Here is a 21,774-nt window from a genome sequence, read left to right as displayed (position 1 = left end):
GGTCAGCACATTCTTATGCTTCACTCAAGTTACAATAATTTGCTAAGCAAATTGGCAGTACTTTCTACATTGTACTACTCTGGGTTGTAAGAACTATGTCAGGCTTTATAAAACTACTGTGAGCACCTAAAAAAAGATGCCCAAAGCGGGGGGGCGGGGAAGGCCAGTTATTCCTATGTAAAATACAGTAATGCAAACCACAGTGTTCTAAAATTTAAGAAAATATTTGGTTTCATGATATAAATATTTGTATTTATTTCATTATTAAAAGGATAAAAACCGAAAAATGATCCCATGAACTCTCTAGTAAAATCAAAGCTAAACACCTGCAGAGTGCAACAATTTTTGTCCAATTTCCTCCAGAGCTAAAAAATTGAAATGGAATAGGAAATCCCCCTGAGGCAACTGTTGGTATTACTGAACCACTCTCTACACATATACTTTTTTTTATTCCTGTCCTTTTCCCCTTTTATTCACATTTTCTCCTCTCTTCTCTCATTTTCCTCTCTTCATCTTCTCATCCCTGTAGCACCAATTTCTCCATTTATAGTCAAATAAGAATATTAGAATTTTCAAAGCATTCTTACATAACATGCATCTTCTCAAATCTATGTGGTATTACTTTCAATTTATAGAAGAAAAAGTTGAGCTCAAAAAGGCTAATGAGTTAACCAACTTCACAAAACTAGGAAAAAAAAAATCAAGGTAAAAACCAAGTCTTTTGACTTTAAACTTACTGCTTTTTCTATTTTAGCATAGATGTCCCTCTATTTAGTACTGAAGACCAAAAAGGTTGTTGATTGCTAGCAAGTCCTTGATTTTTAAATCATATGCTAGTAATTCCAAACTATAAAATGTTATTTTTAATTAAAATATTTCTGCTCTCACCCAGATTCTATATACTTTACTTTTCAAAATGATGCTGTTTGCTCAGTTATTCTACCCCTTCCTAATGATGCTTTTAACCTGAGTATTTACTTGTCTAGATGTCGAATCTAGAACCATCCTCAGCAACTTCTGTTAATCTTTCACCATCACTTTACTGACAAGTAATGATTTGCTCAAAGTTAAACAACAACCAGTAGCAAAGTTTAATGGAACCCAGATCTCTTACATTACAATGGAAACCTCTACAAAGTAAAGGTGATCATAAAGATGTGTGAAATAATTTAAGTAATGTGCTGATCTGAATCAGGGATATACTGTATATTTCGGACAAAAAGACAAAGAAAGAAAGAAGGGAAAGAGAAAGGAAAGAAAAGAAAAAAAAAAGAAAGGAAGAGGGAGGAAGAAAAGAGAAAAGCTAAGCTCATTCTTTTCTTTTTTTCTTCATATTACTGAAATACAGAAGAATCCTAAATACCTGGGGAATCATAGATTTATTATTACCTAACTGAGGATACTCAGGGAGATACCATGATTCCCTACAAATGACACTTGGCCCACCTAGTAAATGAGTAGAAGAGAAACAACGGATGAACAAGCCCAAGCTGGAGCCCCTTCTCTCCCTGTTCTCAAAATGCAGTTCAAGTACTATCTACATTAAAAAAAAGTATAGCTTTTTTTTTTTTAACAAGCATGTCACTAAACTCCAACATTGATCTGCATAATCAAAAAACTGGGAGTTGAGCCTATTAATTTGCATTTTAACGAGCCTCTGTGTTATTCTCAAACTCAGTCAAGTTTGAAACTCTTCACCCATTCACGAACCTTCTTCAATCATTAAGCGGTCATGCTACTTGTTTAATTAATTCTGTCTGCTCTATCAAAGGCTTTGAAAAGGCAAATACTCCTTCAAGTATTCATTAAGAAAGAGATGCTGTGCCTTTACATAGATCATTTTGTCCTCTAACCATGAAACTTAGCAGTATTTTTTTAAAAGATTGCAATTTTTTTAAGAGAGGAAGGGGGGAGAGCAGAGGGAGAAGAGAATTTTTTCTTTTCTTTTTTTTTTTTTTGAAGAGAGAGAATTTTAAGCAGGCTCCAAGTCCAGCATGGAACTCAATCTCACAACTCTGAGATCATGACCCAAAATGAAGAGTCAGATGCTTAACCAACTGAGCCACCCAGATGCCCCTAAAAGATTGCAATTTAAAGCCTAGAATGAGATACAAAGGAAGTTACATAAAGAAAATATTTTTCTTGATTCTCTTACTCAAAATGGAAAAAGAAATTGCCCAATAAATGAGGAAAAAAGGACATCTATAAATTAACACAGTATTAAATACAGAGAGTTTTTTATTCAAATATAACAAATTGGCCATTAATTACTTTTTTTAAAGACTTACTTATTTTAGAGAGAAAAAGAGTGTGTACACATGAGTGGAGGGTGGGGGGAAAGGGCAAAGGGAGAGAGGGAGAGAAGCATACCCCCTGCTGACCACAGAGCCAACAGGGGGCCAGATCTCATGACCCTGAGATCATGACCTAAGCCCATAGCAAGAGTTGGGACACTCAACCAACTTGGGCCCTGTTGATCATTAATGTTTTACACCATTTAAGAAACTGGGTATGAAAAGCAAAAGTAGGGGTGCCTGGGTGGCTCAGTCAGTTAAATGTCTGCCTTCAGCTCAGGTCATGATCCCATGTTCCTGGGATGAAGCCCTGCATCAGGCTCCCTGCTCAACGGGGTCTACTTCTCGCTCTCCCACTGCCCCCACCCAACCGTTCATGCTTGTTCTCTCACTCTCTCTCAAATAAATAAATAAAATCTTAAAAAAAAAAAAGTATTAGTAAGATTTCCTTAATGAAGTAAAGAAAAGATTAGAAAGAAAAACACATATTTTGTCTGTATGAAACTAGACTTAATTTTATATAAAGCCTTTTAAAAAGCCACTCTCAGGTCATGATCTCAGGGTCCTGGAATCAAGTCCAGCATCGGGCTCCCCTGCTTAGTGGGGAGTCTGCTTCTCCCTCTGCCTGCTGCACCTCTTGCTTGTGTACTCTCTCTCTCCAAAAAAAATAAATAAAATCTTTTAAAAAAATAAAAAATAAAAATAAAAAGCCACTCTCATGAATTAACATCAAAGGACGGATTTTCAAGAAAAGATTACCATTCGGTGCAGTGGGAGGTGACCAGATGCCGTAATATTTTGGCAAATATTTTCGTAGCTCTAAAAGAATACCATCAGTACAGTCAGCAGCATAAACCTGAAAGAAAGAAAATACAACATTTGCGTGGTAGTTTCTTATAATGCTTTACAACTGCCCTACACATTTCTCAAATAAAACGATACTGTTGAATAATCATAATTTATCTGGTATGAGTTTCAATTAAAAAATACATTTGGAAGCAAAAAAAGATTACTGTGTGTCTCCAACAAAAAAGTATGTATTGTTTAGAGCATATTTTTCTTGGTTATCTAATTCTAGCCTTTCACCATCCTTGAACTATTTTACAACTAAGTAAGTTGTAGATAAAACTTTCAGCAAATGCTAAATAATTCTTGTCCATAGAAATGTAAATAAATTCAGGCCAGAAGAGGTTCAGCTCACTTCCTTCCACTCTCCACCCCTCATGGGAGGACAGAACATATATAATTATTTCAACTTCCCTTTATTCTTTATAAACTTGTGCTTCTTTGGCTTCTTTTTTGAACCAGTTTCAGTATCTGCTTGGTTCCCTCATTATATAATGAATTTAACAAAATCTTTAACACATATTTATTTTATATCTGTAAGGGACTTATGATTTTTTTTAAAGATTGTATTTATTTATTTGACAGAGAGAGACAGAGAAAGAGCACAAGCAGGGGGAGCAGCAGAGGGAGAGGGAGAAGCAGGCTCCCCGCTGAGCAGGGAGCCTGATGCAATGCGGGGCTTGATCCCAGAACCCTAGGATCAGGATCTGAGCTGAAGACAGAACCAGCTGAGCCACCTGGGCGCTGGGGAGTTATGATTTTATCTTTAAAAAATTATCCTTTAACTCAATGTAAGTCTAATTATTGCTCATTTAATTCCTTGATTTATAACAGTAACAATTCTACAGAATACTAGAAATGTTCACACATCCTAGAACTAGAGTCTTAGTTTTTTCCTAGAAGAAGAGGGAAAGAAAATATTTTTGGTTTAAAAACAGCTTGTAAGGGGCGCCTGGGTGGCACAGCGGTTAAGCATCTGCCTTCGGCTCAGGGCGTGATCCCGGCATTACGGGATCGAGCCCCACATCAGGCTCCTCTGCTATGAGCCTGCTTCTTCCTCTCCCACTCCCCCTGCTTGTGTTCCCTCTCTCGCTGGCTGTCTATCTCTGTCAAACAAATAAATAAAATCTTAAAAAAATAAAAAAATAAAAAAATAAATAAATAAATAAATAAATAAAAAATAAAAACAGCTTGTAAGGCATGTTATCCAATGAATTCTCACAATATGGGATACCTAATTATCCAAAACCATTAAAGTTCACTGGTGTAAAATGCTTATGAAATCTTAGTATTACAATTCTAATTATATTTGTCAAGCCATATTCATGTCAAGTAGTTACACATAAAACAGAATTCTACAGAATAAACTCAAGTGTGACAGAGACCAAATATCCATGTGATATACTGTATTTCCCAGCTTTCCCTATTGGAACGTGAGTAGAAGTGGTATTAGTCACTTCTAGGCCAAGGTAATTAAGAGAAGGGCATATCTTATCAACCCTTTGTTCCTGGCATAACATCAGTGAGGGCAGAGTGTTCACGATGACATAATAACAGGATGGAGGAACCAAGTATATCTCTATGTACTTGAAGTCCATGATATATTTGTAAGTAAAAACGATAAAAGAACTGGAAGAGTATACATAAAGGTAAACTTTCTCTTCTTACTTTAAATATTTTGGGGGGGTGATAAAATAAAACTTTCTACCTAGAGAAATGTAGGATAAAATATAATAAACATTTTCTTAAATGCATAGCTGAGCTCCCAAGGAAGAGAAAAGGAAACTCATAGGGGTCTAAAATAAAGAGGGAACCAAAAGCATTAAACTGAGCAGTGATGTTTTGTATTCATAAAGGTCCAATCTGAAGACCTGAACCAAAGGATCTCTGAATTTAGGGACTCAGCATAGATGAAGACAGAGTTACCGTACTGAAATAGGGAGAATAAATGAAAATCTAACTACTGAACAGTAAAAACCCTGGCATCCTCTCCCTTCCCCTACCATTATACTCTAAAAATGCTGGGGGCCAAACTGATCAAGAAAAAGATAGAAGCAGCAAATAAACAATTAATATTAGGAATATAAAAGGAGTCATATAATCCAACTATATTTTACTATCACATTGACAAAAAGTCAAGATATTAAAAAAACTGAATCAGTAGTTAAACATATATCCCTTCCGAGGAGTGCATGGGTAGCTCAATAGGTTAAGCATCCGACTCTTAGATTCAGCTCAGGTCCTGATCTCATGGCTCGTGAGATCAAGCCCTGTGTCCGCCTCCATGCTCATCGGGAGTCTGCTTCGATACTCTCTCCCTCTGCCCCTTCTCCTGCTCACACTTTCTCTCTCTCTAATAAATAAATAAATCTTAAAAAGAAAATCCTTTTCCAGGAAAGAAGGAATGAAATGAAAAAAAGGATAGAAAAAAAGAAAGGAAAAAAGAGAGACAAACAACTGGCTACACTGATGTTTTACAGTTAAGTTCTATCAAGCCCTTAAGGAACAAAATCCTTATCTGATACAAATTCTTCCATGAAATAGAAGAAGAAATGCCCCTCGACTCATTTTATGAAGATATAAGAAACCTGATGTCAAAACCAGACAATGAAAATATGTGAAGAAAATAATAATTCAATCTCATTTTTGAGAATACATGGAAATATTAAATAAAATACTAGCAAACAAAATCCAGTAATGCATATTATTAAAAAAAAATTAAAAGGACATGTACAAGCAGGTTTTACTCCAAAAAATGAAAGGTGATAATAGATTAGTTATGGCATTTACATTAACAGATTAAAAGAGGAAACTCATAAAATCATTTCAACTGATACAGAAAAGGTAGCTGAAAAATATCCAATACCCATTCATATCTTAAAAAGTTTCTTGAAATAAAAATAGAGAGGATGCTGTTTATCTTCCCCTTTTTCCAAGAAGCTAACTTCAATCAACTGCGTCAGTGAGCATCCCTTGTCCTCCTGCCATTGTCTCTTAATGGTACAAGACAGTGGAGGGTAGGAAAAGTGTTGAGGTCAGATTATTTACTTCTCTAATTCCCTCCTTCTCAGTTCATGTCTTCTTGTATAGTTACCTTCCTAGAGTTCTAGTAACCACTCCCTTTCTTTGCCCTTTCAGGCCCAAGGGTGGTATAGCATTATCTCTTGCAGGTGGCCTTCAACTGTGACCACACCTTTGTAAACAGTCCTTTTATTAAACTGACTGAGTACACCACTTGTTTCTTGAGTCTTGACTCACAGAGAAAGCAATTTCCTTAATCTGGGAAGAAGTATCTATCAGAAACTTAAGAGAGAAAGCTATATTTAAAAGGAGAAATATTAGAAGCACATCTGTTAAATGAGAGGAAGATGTCCTCCCTGCCCCCCATCATTGCTTCTATTCATCACTGAACTGGAAGTACTTGAAAGAAATATATGGATTCAAAAGGAACAACAACAAAAAACCCTTCCAATCACAGTAGCTTTAACAGTCTACATAGGAAACAATTAGAACTGTTAGAGTTCAATAAGATTACTAGATAAAAGAAATACAAATATCTATTTCATTCCTGTATATTAGCAATCATTAGGAAACTTAATTGAAAAAAATATTATTTATAATAGAAACAAAAAATGAGGTACCAAGAATAAATTGAACAAATTATGTACAAGACTTTTACAGAGTGAATATAAAATACATTCTTCAAAAAAGAGGCCGTGTGTATCAGTTAAAGGCACATATTCTAGAGCTAGACTGCATCCATTCAAATTCTGGGGCCATCATTAACTTATTTGAATGATCTTGGTCAAATTATTTCAACTAATCATGCCTTCGTATGCACATATATAAAATGAGGATAATACAGTACCTAACTCACAGGTTTTTGTTGGGATTAAACAAGTTAATACTGGAAAAGCATTTACAGTAATACTTGTTTTTTGTTTTGGCTTGTACTGTTTTTTTTCTACTTGCATCTAAATGAGTTAAAACTACAAAATCTTAGAAGAAAACACAAGCATAAATCTTCATGACCTTAGATATGACACCAAAAGCACAAGCAACAAAAGGAAAAACAGATAAATTGGACTCCAAATTTTAAAACATGTGTGCTTCAAAGCACTACCAAGAAAGTGAAAAGACAACCCAAAGAATGGAAGAAAATATTTGCAAATCATTTATCTGATAAGGGACTTTTATCTAGAATACATAAAGAACTCCTACAACTAAATAAAAAAGACAACCCAATGAAAAAATAAGCAAAGGATTTGAGAGACATTACTCTAGAGAAGAAATACACATAGAAAATACATGAAAAGATGCTAAACATCATTAGCCATTAGGGAAACGCAAACCAAACAAACTGCAATGAAATTAACACTGCACACTCAAAAACACAAAACCAAAACCAAACACAAAAAATAAAAACCACTTCAACACTCACTTGGATGGCCATTAAAAACAAAGAAACAAACAAACAAAAACCCTAAAAAGTATTGGGGAGGATGAGGGAAAATTGGAAACCTCATATATTGCTGGTGAAAATATAAAATGGTAAAGCCCTCTGGGATACACTGACAGTTCCTCAAAAAGTTTAATGTAGAATTATCATATGACCCACCAATTCCAAAATTGGAAACAGGTACTCAAACACTATTTACAAAAGCCAAAAGGTGAAAACAACCCAAATGTCTATCAATGGGTGAATGGATAAACAAAATGGGGTATGGAAGTAAAATGGAATGTTACTCAGCCATAAAAACGAACAAAGTACTGATGCGTACTATAATGTAGACGAGCGTTAAAACCATTATGCTGGGGTACCTGAGTGATGCAACTGGTTAAGCAACCGACTCTTGGTTTCGGCTCAGGTCATGAGACCGAGCCACAAGTCAGGCTCTGCACTCAGCATGGAGTCTGCTTGAGATTCTCTTCTCCCTCACCCTCACCCCCTTCTGCTCATGCTCTCTCTCTCTCTAAGTAAATAAATCTTAAAAAAAAAAAGAAAAAAAGAACACTATGCTAAACAAAACAAGCTACATACATATTGTATAACTCCATTCATATGAAATATCCCGAATAGGTTAAGTCCATAGAAAGCAGATTAATGGCTGCCAGGGATGGCTTAACAGGTATAGGATTTTCTTTTGTGTGATGAAAATGTTTTGTAACTAGACAGAGTGGATGGTTGAAAACACTGTGAATGTACTAAAAAGTATTCCTAGTCATAGAGTTAATTAAATGTTAAGTAAGCCCTTTCCCCCTCTCCACACTTGGAGATTCACGGTACACACTGGCACATTTAAGGTTCTAAAAAAATTCTGTAGTAAAAATAAAAACACTTATTTAGACTCAGCACTTCCGAGAAATACAAATGGGCTCTCAGTTAAGGGGTTTTTTAAACGTAGGTCAAAATCCATTAACTGAAATCAATTTAGCAGATCAGAATAAGGATCTTTAAAAAAATGAAGTAGAGTAGGGGCACCTCGATGGCTCAGTCAGTTGGGCAGCTGACTCTTGATTTCAGCTCAGGTCATGATCTCAGGGTCATAAGATCAAGCCCCGAGTTGGGCTCCTCACTCAGCACAGAGTCTGTTAGAGAGCCTCTCCCTCTGCCCTTCTCCCTCCCCAGCTCATAAATCTTAAAAATGAAGTGCAGCGGAAAATACTAGACTGTATCAGTAAAGGTAAGCATTGTATTTCATAAAGCTTTTGTTTCAGTCACATACACAATATACCAGGACATGCTGTCAAATGTATTTCTTACCTAGTCATCAGAAAACTATGAAAAGCTAAATACAATGAAACAAATCTTACCTCACTTACCATATTATAGAATTCCAGCTCTCTTGGACCCCTTGGAGGTGGTTGTAACTGTTTCAAAACTGTGCCATCTGGATGCTGCAGGATACCTACAGAACAAAAATCAGCTATTTTTTAATGCTTTGGTAATAGTACACCTTTCATCACAGGATAGATGTGTTCCTAAAGTTACTGATAAACCACTTTCATAAAAATTAAGGGTTTTTTTTTCCTTATTTCAGAAATTTTAACATTCCCAATACATTTCAGTGCTTGTTATATGCAAAGCACCAGAACACAAATTCTGAAGTGTGGTTTCATTGTCTTGAACTACTATACCCCCTAGAGCCCTCTCAGACTTTCTAATAAATTTAGACTGTATTTCTAAATTTTATAGAAATTCTTCAGTAACCATCTTCCTGGGAGAAAGTAATTTATAGCTAAACAAGAAGTTAAAAGAAGTACTGTAAACTGATTCCACTCTTGTAAACAGAAAAAAACATACATGTTAAGGTGGGACTATATGAATTTCCTATTTTGTAACTTTTTTATAAGTTTCTCTCATTTATTATAAGAAAGCAAGTAAAAATTTTTCCTGATTCAGATGCACTATGTACAGATAATATGAGGGCAAATAGCCACTAGGAAAAGTGGGGACTGAAATCAGACACCAAGCCTGGAGCTGGAAGGGGCAATCAGTCCGCTCAGTGGAGGAGCTTTTTCCTAAAGCCATCACATATGTACCAGCACTGGTCCTGTCCCTATACCATGAAGACTCACTGCCAAATTTATATGCTAAAATCTTAAAATTTTCAAATACTGAGATTTCACAAATTCATGTGTTAGAACACAATAGGGCTCAAGTAAGTATCATAAGGAGAAAAGAGAATAGGTCAGAAAAAAATTTCTGGACTTCTTCTTTCACCTAAGATACAGAAACCTAAAAACCCCATCCCAAGACTCAGGGTCATAGGGCCTACCTAATATTCACAAGCTGGACCAAGACAGCAAGAAACACCCCTCAGAGCCTTGCATCAGGCTAGTAATCACCAAGTAATAAGCAACAGTAATCTACACTTGGGGAAAAGGCATGAAGATGGAGAAAAACTATCTCTGAAGCATGAGTGCACAAGGAAGACATAAAAGGGCTAAACAGGAATGTTGAGAAAAATCCTCTGGCAAAGCAACCCCACTCTAAACAAAAGATTACAACAGAAAAATTGCAAGCTTGTGGTGCACTGAAGGTATTATTAGTCTGCTTCAGCTTCCATAATAAAATACCGTAGACCACGTGGCTTAAACAACAAAAATTTGTTTTCTCACAATTCTAGAGGCTAGAAGTCACAGATCAAGATGACAGCCTATCAGCTCCTGATGCGGGTTTTCTTCTTGGCTTGTAGACAGCTGCCTTCTCATTTTGTCCTCACAAGGTGGAGGCAGTGAGAGAGAAAACGTATTCTCTCATGTCTCCTTTTATAAGGACACTTATCCTTTTGGATCAGGCTCACCCTTATGCCCTCATTAATCTTAATTACCTCCATAAAGACCCTCTCCAAATACAAACATATTGAAGGTTGTTCTTTTAGTGTATGAATCTGGGGCAACACAACATTCAGTTCATAACAGAAAGTAAGTATAACAACAAAATTCAAACTTGGCTCTATTCCTGACTAGACTGGCTCAATCACCAACACTAACTGCCTAGCAGAAGAGGCATATTCATTTCAGTCATAAATACTGTTTGCCTTCGGTCTCACATGTGATGTCCAGAATTTAATAAAAAATTACAAAACATATGAAAAAGCAAGGGAAAAAACACTGATGTCAGAATTATCAAAGAATTTAAAATAAGCACAATTAACATGTTAAAGATTGTAATAGAAAAGGTAAATAACATGCATGCAAAGATGGGGAATTTCAGCCCAGAAATTGTAAGAGTCAAATGGAATGTTAGAAGTGAAAAACGGAGTGGCACCTGGGTAGCTTAGTCGGTTAAGCGTCTGCCTTCAGCTTAGCTCATGATCCCAGGGTCCTGGGATCCAGTTCCACATCAGGCTCCCTGCTCAGCAGGGAGTCTGTACTCCGCCTACCCCCCTTGTGCTCTCTCCTCTCTTGCTCACTCTCTCTAATAAATAAAAAAATAAATTAAATTTAAAAAAAAAGAAATGAAAAAGAGTAAAGAGACAAAAATATGCTTTCTGTGGCCTCATCAGTGGACATAATATAGAAGAGAAAAGAATCAGGGAATTTGATGACAGGTCAACAGAAATTACCCACACTGAAACACAAACAGAAGAAAGAAAGAGTGGAAAAAATTAGAAGAAAGCACCTAAGATCTGTGGAATAACATCAAACAGTCTAAGATAACTATTAGAATCCTAGAAAAAATAAAAGGCACACTCATGTTCATTGCAGCTATTATCCACAATAGCCAAGAAGTCGAAGTAACCTAAATGTCCATCAACAGATGAAAGATTAAAAAAAAATGTAGTATATACATATAATGGAATATTTTTCAGTCTTATAGAAGGCAATTCTTTACTCCAAGCTACAACATGGATGAACCTTGAAGGCGTATGTTAAGTCAAATGAGACAGTCACAGAAGTACAAATACTGCATGATTCCACTTATATAAGCTATCTAAAGTAGTCAAACTCTTAGAAACAGTAATTACAATGCTGGTTTCCAGGTACTGGAAGGAGGGAGAGGGGGATTTGTTTTTCAAGGAATACAGAGTTTCACTTCTGCAAGATGAAAAAGTTCTAAGAGATATGTTGCACAAAAATGTTTGTATAGTTAGTACTACTGCACTGTATCCTTAAAACGGTTAATATGGTAAATTTAATGTGTTTTTTACCACAATGAAAAATTATGTAGTTAGTGGGATTACAACTATGTAAAATAAATTCATGTTAAAATTTCTGTCTGTGGCTAGAACATTCTAGGTAATTTTTACTTCTTTTTTCGTAAGTTTTTCCAAAAGTTTCTATAATAAACTCACTGCTTTTATTAGAAAAAATGTATGACATGAGAAATTCAAATATGCTAAAATGATTACATATTGTATATAATCTCAATTATGTAAACAAGTTATTGAAAAAGATGAAAGGAAAAAATCTTAAATGACAGGGTATGAGGAAATACTTGACAAGACAATGTCTAAAGTGTTCTAAAACTAATGAAAAACCTAAAAATACAGAGCCAGGGAATTCTAAATAGGATAGAAAATACAAACTCCTAGACATTTTAAATATAAAGACACAGATGAGTTAAAAGTAAAAGGATGAGAAAAAAGAATATACTAGCAAGTACCATTCATAAGAATGTTAACATATTAATATTACTATATATCAGACTATGTTAATATTAGACACAGAATTCAAGAAAAAAGAATGTTATATGTAAAAGGGACATTTCATAATGATAAGTCAATTCATTTAGACACAGCAATCCTAAATGTGTGTACCTAATAAGAGCTTCAAAATACATGAAATAAAAACTGACAGAAGTGAGAAGATAGACAAACCTGCAATTACTCTCTCAATAATTGATAAAACAAGCATACAGAACATCAGTAGTGACACATAAAGCCAAATAGTATCAACAACTTACCCACACTGACACGTACAGTATGCTATATCCAACAGAATACACATTTTTTTCATGTACAGATGAAACATTTACCAAGACTGACCATGTGCTGAATGATAAAAAAAAAAAAAACACCAAGTTTAAATTTAAAAGGACTGAATATTCTCTGCCCATAATGGAAATAACAAGATATTTGGGAAAATACCAAAGAAATGAGAAGTAAACACACTTGTAATTAATCCACGGATCAAAATTCACAAGGGAAATTAAAAAATATATTTTTTAAAGATTTTGTTTATTTATCTGACAGAGATAGAGACAGCCAGCAAGAGAGGGAACACAAGCAGAGGGAGTGGGAGAGGAAGAAGCAGGCTCCCATAACGCCGGGACCACGCCCTGAGCCGAAGGCAGATGCTTAACCGCTGTGCCACCCAGGCGCCCCTAAGAAATATTTTTAACTAGGGGCGCCTGGGTGGCTCAGTCGTTAAGCGTCTGCCTTCGGCTCAGGGCGTGATCCCAGGGTGCTGGGATCGAGCCCCGCATCGGGCTCCCCGCTCCACTGGGAGCCTGCTTCTTCCTCTCCCACTCCCTCTGCTTGCGTTCCCTCTCTCGCTGGCTGTCTCTCTCTCTGTCAAATAAATAAATAAAATCTTAAAAAAATATATTTTTAACTAAATGATAATGAAAACTAACATAACAAAATTTGTGAAATGCACCTGAAGTACTGATTTGTACTTAGAGGAAAATGAGTAGTTTTAAAGGCTCGTATTAGAAAAAAGAAAAGAAAAAAAGGTTCCAACTTAAGATGCTAGAAAAAAGTAATATATTAGCCCAAAATAAGTGGAAAGACAGGAGCAAATAAAAACAAAAACAATGAAATAAGAATGACAACAGAAAAAAAATAAATGAAAAAGATTCTCTGAGATCAATAAAACTGATAAAACTCTAGCTCAATGGATCAAGAAAAAAACATAAATTACCATTATTAGGAATAAATGAAAGATGGGATATCACTATAAATGCTATAAGCATTAAAGGCATAAGACAACTTCATACCAATAAATCCAACTTAAATAACATGAATAAATTCCTTTACACATGAATTATTAAAACACATGAAGTAAAAACTCTGAGTTGCCCTATGTCTACGAAGAACACTGAATTCATAATTTTAAATATCTTGAGATAATTATAGGCCAAAATGGGTTCAAAAGTAAATTCTATCAAACATTTACAGAAAACGATAACAGCATTCCTACCAAATTTTTTCAGAAAACAGAAAAGTGGCGAACATTTCCCCACTAATTTTATGAAACCAGCACATTCTTTTTAAAAACCCCAACAAAGACTTATAAGAAAATTATAGCCAATCATCTCAAATGAACACAGTCATAAAAATATTTAATGAAACATCAGTAAACCTAATCCAGCAATATATACAGGATAACTTATCATGACCATGTGGACTTATTCCAGGAAAGCAAAGTTAGTTTAAATATTTCAATATGAGTAAATATATTGATGTTTTGGGTAAGACAGAATTCTCAATGAGAAAGAAGGGATATGTAAATATAGAACAGGGAAAGGTAAAGAACAACCCTGTGGTATTAGGTTTAAATTATAGGTATAAGTATGAACACAAATTTTTAAAAAATATGAAATTATGTATTTCTTAGTCCAATCTGCTGAAAGGACAAACAGCAACCACACCCAAGGAGCAATGAGTATACCTGGTGCCCATACTTTGGCTTTTAAATACCATTTATCCCTAAAGGAATCAGGTTCTTGAAGAAAAGTAAGCCTGTTCCAGGGCTGGAACACAGAAAGTACAAGATAAACACAGAACATTTTTTATGCTAGAAAGTGAGAAAATGCTTTAAATGAAAAATGGGAAACATTGAAAAGACCAAGGAGCTAGCCTGAAGAAGCTCCCACCGCCCAAATTTGGGACAATCTGAGCATCAAGATAAGCAGTAACAATAACGGATAAGACCCATTGACTGAAGTCTGCAAAATCCTTATAATGAAAGAAAGCGAGAGAGAGAGAAGGGAAATCTACAATTCCCTAAAGCAGAACGCCAACTAACAAATTCAACAGGAATGACAGAGTTAGAATACTACCATTTTGCAACTACCATAGTAGTAAGTTGGTCAAATACTGTCAATGGATGCTTGTAATGCTGGGTGAAAACTGTGATGAGGAACAGGATATTAACAGTCTCAAACAGTCTCTTTATTCCTCTCAAATTACTTAATTACAATAGGAAAAATGAAAACTTGACAGTGGAAAACTTGGCAGGTATCACCTAACCATGTGATCAAAGTCATGTCACCAGTAATGCAACTGACATCCTGTGCTTTATGATATGATGCTTCAAGAACACGTAATTCATATAGTATTCTGACCAAAAATGCATTAATCTGAATCTAATGATAGGAAAGCAACAAATATAAAGGATATTCCAAAAAAGCCATGCTTATACTCTTCAAATATTTCATAGTTATGAAATATAAAGAAAAAAATGAAAAACTGCTCCAAATGACAGGTAACTAAAGAGTCCTAACAACTAAATGCAACGTGCAGTCTTAGATGGGGGGAAATTGCTACTAAGGATATTATAGAAAAAATGACAAAAGCCTAATGTTAAATATTCTCAATTTGATCATTTTACCATGGTTAGGTAAGAAAACGTTCTCATTTTTTGGAGTTATTTAATTATTTAGAGGAAAAGGGGTCATGATGCCTGCAATTTAATCTTAAAGGGTTCTGCAAAATCATTACCAAGTAGAGAGAGTAATAAAGAAAGTGTGGCAAATTTTAATAAAAGGTAAAACTAGATGAATGGTATACATTAATTGATTATACTATTCTTACAACTTTTAAGTTTGAAATTTTTCCAAAATAAAATAAAAATTCTTTAAAAAGGCAGTACAATTTATGGTAGCATCAAATACTTGGGGAAAATCTAGTGAATGTTGTGTAAGACCTCTACACTGAGAACTATGACTAAGAGAAATTTAAGAAGGCCAAAATAAATGGAAAGATCTACTATGTTCATATATTAGAAGATACAAGTATTATAAAGAAATCAATTTTCACCAAAGCACCCTATAGACTCAAAGCAGACAAAAATCTTACCTTTTCTTGGTAATTAACTACGGGTTGATTTAAAATCTATATGTAAATGCAAAGGACCAGAAATCATCAAGACAATCTTGAAAAAGAAAACAGGATGCTTACTCTACCATACATCAAGACTCAATTCCTCACTGAATTAAGACAATGAGATATTACTGCTATAATAAACAAATAAATCAATGGAAATAAATACAAGTCCAAAAGCAAATCCAGGAAACTTAAAAAACTGGGGTATACATGCACAATGGAGTACAACTGAGTTGTTAAAAAGGATGAGGAAGCACTCTATGAATTGATACTACTGATTTCTAAAATAATATATTAAGTTTAAAATGTGAAGTGCAAAACAGTATATATAGCATAGTACTTTTTGTGTCAGAAAGAAAAATATGAAAGTTTATATAGATCTGCTTAATTTTGCAACAATAACTTAGCAAGGATAAATCAGAAAACAATGAAACTGGTTACCTACAAGGTATGTTGAGAAATGGATGGAGTGACACTTTTTTGATACATCTCTCTGTAAAGTTCTGACTTTTGGAAGCCTGTTAATTTTATAAGCATTCAAAAATATATAATTAAATAAAAATGAAGGGAGGGAACTGAATTTAAACACAAACAAATGAATCCAGCTGCTTTTCAAATAAATAATATTACCTTAGAGAAGAGGGGGTAAAAATAACCAAAAAAAAAAAAAAAAAAAAAAAGCCAGAAAACCCTACTCCAATAGCTTTTGAAGAGTTTCCAACCACACACCCTTAGTATAAGGGAATCTCATTTTGAATCTTTATTCTAGGTTTGTTTTCTGCAATAGTATGGGTACAGAAATTCTGAAAATTACAAGAACAAGCAAAACAAACAAACCGAAAAAATCAACACACACAAAAAAACATTAATAATGTTGGGAGCCAAGGTTCTCACTGAGGTAGATGAGAAATACAAATTTAGAATCAGGAAAGGAAAGGAGAAAGGAAAGGAAGAGGACAGGACAGAACTCTGGTGCTGGAATGAAATCGGGAACATCAGTATGAAATTATGATTTCTAAATATTTATACATTCTTCTCAATTATCTTCTTTGAAAAGGCCAGGAAGCAATAACACTCCAATGGCAATGAGCACATCTAGCACCCAGATCTTGGTTTCAAAATACCATTTCCCACTGAAAATGAACCAGGGCTCCTGGGAGAAATTGCTGGTTCTAGAATTGGGAAAAGGAAAGTATAAGTCTAAAATAACTTGTGACAGAAAGGAAGGAAGCACTCCCACTCACCAAATCTGGTAAAATTTGAACACGAAAATAAGTATGTTCTATAATGGGTCATGACACTTCATAAAATAAGAATCCATGGGTCCATACTATTAATAAAAAAGGACATACATATTGGAGTAAAGGGAGGACTAGTTCTTAGAATGCTGACTGTTAAATAGAGGTAGTGATAGAACTGGGGAGAAAAATCACAATTTTTCAACTTTCAGAGTAAACACTGCTTCAGGCAAAAATCATCAATAGATGCCAAATCTAGGGGTGAAGGGTGATGAGGAGCAGGATATGTCCATGATCTCAAAGTGTCTCTCCACCAACAGCTTATTAGTTGCAAAGTGAAAAATATTAACTACATACCGGAGAAGCCAGACCACAACTGGACCAGATAACCAAAATAAGTATCACTAATAAATGGCAGATGGACATTCCAGGCCTCCAGATGTGGTACCCTGAGGAGAACGCACTTGTATAATATTCAAGTCAGAAATGCATCACCTGAATCTTACCATAACAACCCATCAGAAATCCAAATTAAAGAACATTTCATAAAATAGCCTGTACTCTTAAAAAAATGACAATGTCATAAAAGATAAAGGCTGAGGAGCTGTTATAAATTCAAGGATTCTAAGAGACATGACAACTAAATGCAATGAATGATCCTGAACTAAACCCTGGACTGAGAAAAACAAATATGATAAAAGACATTATCGGAACAGCTGAGAAAACTGTAATATGGATTATAGATTAAAGCATTGTATCACTGTTAAATTTCCTATATTTGATAAATGTGCCATGGTTACAGAATTACACACTGAAGTATTAATGTGTAAAGGGACAAGATATATGTAACCTATCTTCAAATAGTTCCCCCAAAATAAATAACATGCATAAAGAAATTCCACAAAATGTTAAATCCTCTGTATTGTCCTTGCAACTTCTCTAATATTTTAAGTCAATTAGTTTCAGAACTATCTAATAAAATGGACCATAAGCCAAAATAGACAACACCAGTTGAAATCCTTCTTTACCCAGACTACCTCATTTCTATATCCTTAGTTAGATCAGGAAACAAACACAAGATTTCAACTATTTGTTTGAAACTTTAAGGAATTTTGAAAGAAATTAATGGTACACGTTAAATAATGAAACAGAAAAAGGATTTCATGCTAACTTGGGTGAACTTTGGGAACTTAAATTGACAGCAATTATACTTTTGTGAAACCTCCCTATAGAAAATGTTGCACAATGTGTAAGGTATACTATAATGTACAAAATGTTTAATACATTATTTATAATAGCAAAAAAATAGTGAATATATAAAAATCTACCACTAGAGGAATAAATTATGATACATTCACACTATGGAATACAACAGTTTTTTTTTTTAAAGAATAAAGTGTATTATGAATACAAAAATATGGATATACCACATAATATACACTGAAAACAAAAAGTTGCTGATATATTTGTACAAAAAATTAGAGTTCTGTTAGTGTGTTTACATATGTGCGCAGAAACAAAAACCTGAGAGGATGCACCGAGAATAGTTAGCAGTGACTACCTCTGGGAGAGGGAGAGCAGGTGGAAGGGTACTATTACACTGTTTGAATTTTTTTCCTAAATGATTACGTACTGCTTTTATAATAATAAAAAAAAAAAGAACACTTCGTATTCTTAGAAATAAGATTGAAATCATATTTCAGTGAGGACCACAAAATATAACTCTGATAGCAGAACTGTAACATATTCTTTTTTTTTTAATGTTTTTTAATTATATTACGTTAGTCACCATACAGTACACATCCCTGGTTTCTGATGTAAAGTTCGATGATTCATTAGTTGCATATAACATCCAGTGCACCACGCAATACGTACCTCCTTACTACCCATCACCGGCCTATCCCATTCCCCCAGCCCCCTCCCCTCTGAGGCCCCCAGTTTGTTTCTCAGAGTCCATAGTCTCTCATGCTTTATTCCCCCTTCTGATTACCCCCCTTTCTTTATCCCTTTCTTCCCCTACCGATCTTCCTAAGAACTGTAACATATTATTACTCAGCTACAAGAAGATCTATTTTTATGTTCAAGTACCTTTGTGCAATTGGTTCCACGTTTTTAATTTTTAACAAAGCCAATCACTCCTTTTTGGAAATAGGTAAGATAGATATCAATCCGAAATTGAAAAACCCTTACTTAATGATAGTAACAAAAAATTTCCACACAATGTCTTTAAGAAAATTTATTCTGAGAATTTCAGTTGACAGCCAAACCAAAGTATAATCTACACAATGTACTTTACAACTGTAAGTTATTTATGATAGTAGAGAGACATAATAAATTCTTGAACTTTGAATTACTGGCCATCTTGTTATCCATTTTATGAATAGGTAAGATTATCATCATTCAGGTGTCCTTTCATTAACAACAGATGCTAGGTTGCATAAATAATTATGAATTAAATTCAACAAAATATTAGGTTGCTAGCACAGGTTTGAGGCATTGTGCACTAGTGATACAAAGACAATCCCCAGTCAAGACTATCTTACAAAATTTTTTAAAAAGCTTATTTTAAATTGAATGCAATAATAAATAAAATTAAGGACTTTGTTTAGAATCTCAACTACTCCTTCAATTAGGTAATATGGGTGACAACTCTTTCAGCCACTGTTTGCAATGTGGTATAAAGTCACATTTGGAATACATTTGTGAATATGCGTGATAAGCAGTGGTTACACTCTCAAATGACAATCACCACTGAGACTGTGTTTATGCCGGGATTTTTTGTTTATCTATTTTCCTTTGCAGATGAGTCGATTTCTAGGGAACCTTGGGGAAACAATTATTTTTTTAGGCTTCTAAAATATTATTAGGAATATTATCACTACAATTCATGAAAATAAATCAATAGGTATGCAATATAAATCTACTAACAATAATTCCATAATTACGCTCAAACTCTCACTACCAGAAGAGACACACAAGAACGTGTCTGTGCTAAGCATCTTAAGAACATTGTTTCCTTACATCTAGGCTAAGCACCTCGAGAAATATATGTTTCCTTGCCTGTGTGTACTAAAAGAACTGTCAATTTTCACTCTTTCAACATTTCCCAATTTAACTAAGCCCCAATCCCTGTACAAGGCTATAAGGATAAACAGATTTGGTCTCTAACTTAAAGGAACTCACAATTCAGTGGGGACAAAGGCACATAGTCTACATGACATCATCATTAACACCTAACTTTCACCAAAAGAAGAAAAGGTAAAGATAAAAGCAGTAAGAAATGTTGCTCTTTGAGAAATAACATACATACAAACACTTATCCATTTTGAAAAAATCCTTGTTCGATGAGTTATCCACAAGAACAATACGCGGTGGAAAAATACAGTGCTCTGAGGCAGGACCCTTGGCTTCTCTATTCTAACACATAGTAGCGGTGTGACTTCAGGCTTGTCACTTAACCAGGCTTGGCCTCTATTGCTCTTCTAAAAATGTCAGTATTATCTTACTACCCTAAGCCTGAATCATTTTACTAGCATAAACCAAACTGTATCTAGTGGTTTCCAAGTCTGAGATCTGTACTACTCACATACGCATACATCAGATGCCCCAAGTAATCATGGCCCGGAGAACCAGTGTGAGTAAACTAGGTGAATTACGGTTACTAAACTCTTAACTTTCACATCACCAAGAGAATCAACTGCGATAGACTGTGTATTGTGCTTTGAATGTGGTAGGCTCACAAAATGTGTTACACAGGCCACAACACAGTCTTAAAAAGATAATCAAGAATAACTGAACGTCTTAACTGTGTACCCTTCTAGTGTAACAGCAGGGTATATTTCCTACCATCAGTTGGAGTTTCTGCACTACCGGAACCACGCCTCCTGAGAAATCCAGGAGATACCAGAAAAACCTCTCAAGGGAATAGGGAGAAAGATCCCTATAAGCCAAGACAAGCGTTGCCAATCAATCAATCAATCAATCAATGAAATAAGCCCTATGTTTTTTCTTCCCCTCCAGCTATGAAGCCGCACGCAGAAGAGAAGCACTAGATTAGCATCATCTGCATTTCATTCCTTTTCTTGTGCAATAGCTACCCGCCTATAATAAATAGACCTTGTGCTCAGGGGAGAATTTACTTCCCCGTCCAGTAAGTTCCTATTTTTCACTAAAAACGCCGTCTCCAATCAACAACCACCCTCCTGGGGAGACCAGGCACTCCTTTCCTCGCCACCTCCTGCTGCTGGCCTGACGCCCCCCACCCTAGTAATCTCCCCCCTTTCGAGCCTCTGCTACATGGATCGCGAGGCTCTGGGGGACAGCGGAAGAGGCCTGGGGTGCTGTGCGCACACCGGAGGAGAATCCAGCCCAGCCCGTGAGCGCCAAGCTGCCTCCGCCGGCCGGGGGCTCACAGAGGCGGAAGGGGAGCGGCGAGCCCCACGCCACCCCCACTTACCTACTTTGTCCTTCCCGTACATGTGCCCGGCCACCTGATGCGAGAGGGGCACGCAGCCGTTGAGGAAGCAGAGCCTGCCGCCTGCCGGCTTCGGGGTGCCCTCGGGGGGGGCTTCGCTCACCGGTGGGCTCCGCATTTCTGGGGGGCCGGGCGCCTCGAGTCGGAGGGGGGATGGCGGTTCCGTTGCCATAACGGAGAGCTGAAGCTGAAGCCGTAGCCGCAGCGGGAGTAGGCAAAAAATAAGACGGAGGGAGGGGGAACCGGAGAACCCGAGGGTCGCTCAGGCTCGGCCTCGAGGAGGCCCGGGGGTTCCCGCGGCTGGTGCCCGTTGAGGCCCGGGAAGGGGGCCCATGACGCCGCGGAGGCGCGGGCGCTCCCCTGCC

At 35.9% G+C, this 21,774-nt stretch overlaps 1 protein-coding gene across 2 annotated transcripts in view; it reads right to left on the bottom strand.

Annotated features, from left to right (window-relative positions):
* Nucleotides 1-21,724, bottom strand: part of IPMK (inositol polyphosphate multikinase) — a 43,001-nt gene extending 21,277 nt beyond the window's left edge. The window contains exons 1-3 of one of the 2 annotated variants that reach the window (XM_045783151.2): nt 21,392-21,724; nt 8,955-9,049; nt 3,054-3,150 (exon numbers count right to left, since the gene is read on the bottom strand). In XM_045783151.2, coding sequence (XP_045639107.1) covers nt 3,054-3,150; nt 8,955-9,049; nt 21,392-21,581 — 382 coding nt within the window. In that variant the 5' untranslated portion in view covers nt 21,582-21,724. The remainder of the gene's footprint in view (nt 1-3,053; nt 3,151-8,954; nt 9,050-21,391) is intronic. The other variant, XM_045783152.2, reaches the window with a different exon arrangement.
* Nucleotides 21,725-21,774: the final 50 nt, after the last annotated feature.

The sequence above is a fragment of the Ursus americanus genome, chromosome 6, assembly GCF_024610735.1.
Source record: "Ursus americanus isolate L20-20 chromosome 6, mUrsAme1.1.p, whole genome shotgun sequence".
Classification (NCBI taxonomy): Eukaryota; Metazoa; Chordata; class Mammalia; order Carnivora; family Ursidae; genus Ursus; species Ursus americanus.
The sequence above is the reverse complement of the archived record's forward strand: the minus strand, read 5'-3'. Positions and strand labels throughout refer to the sequence as shown.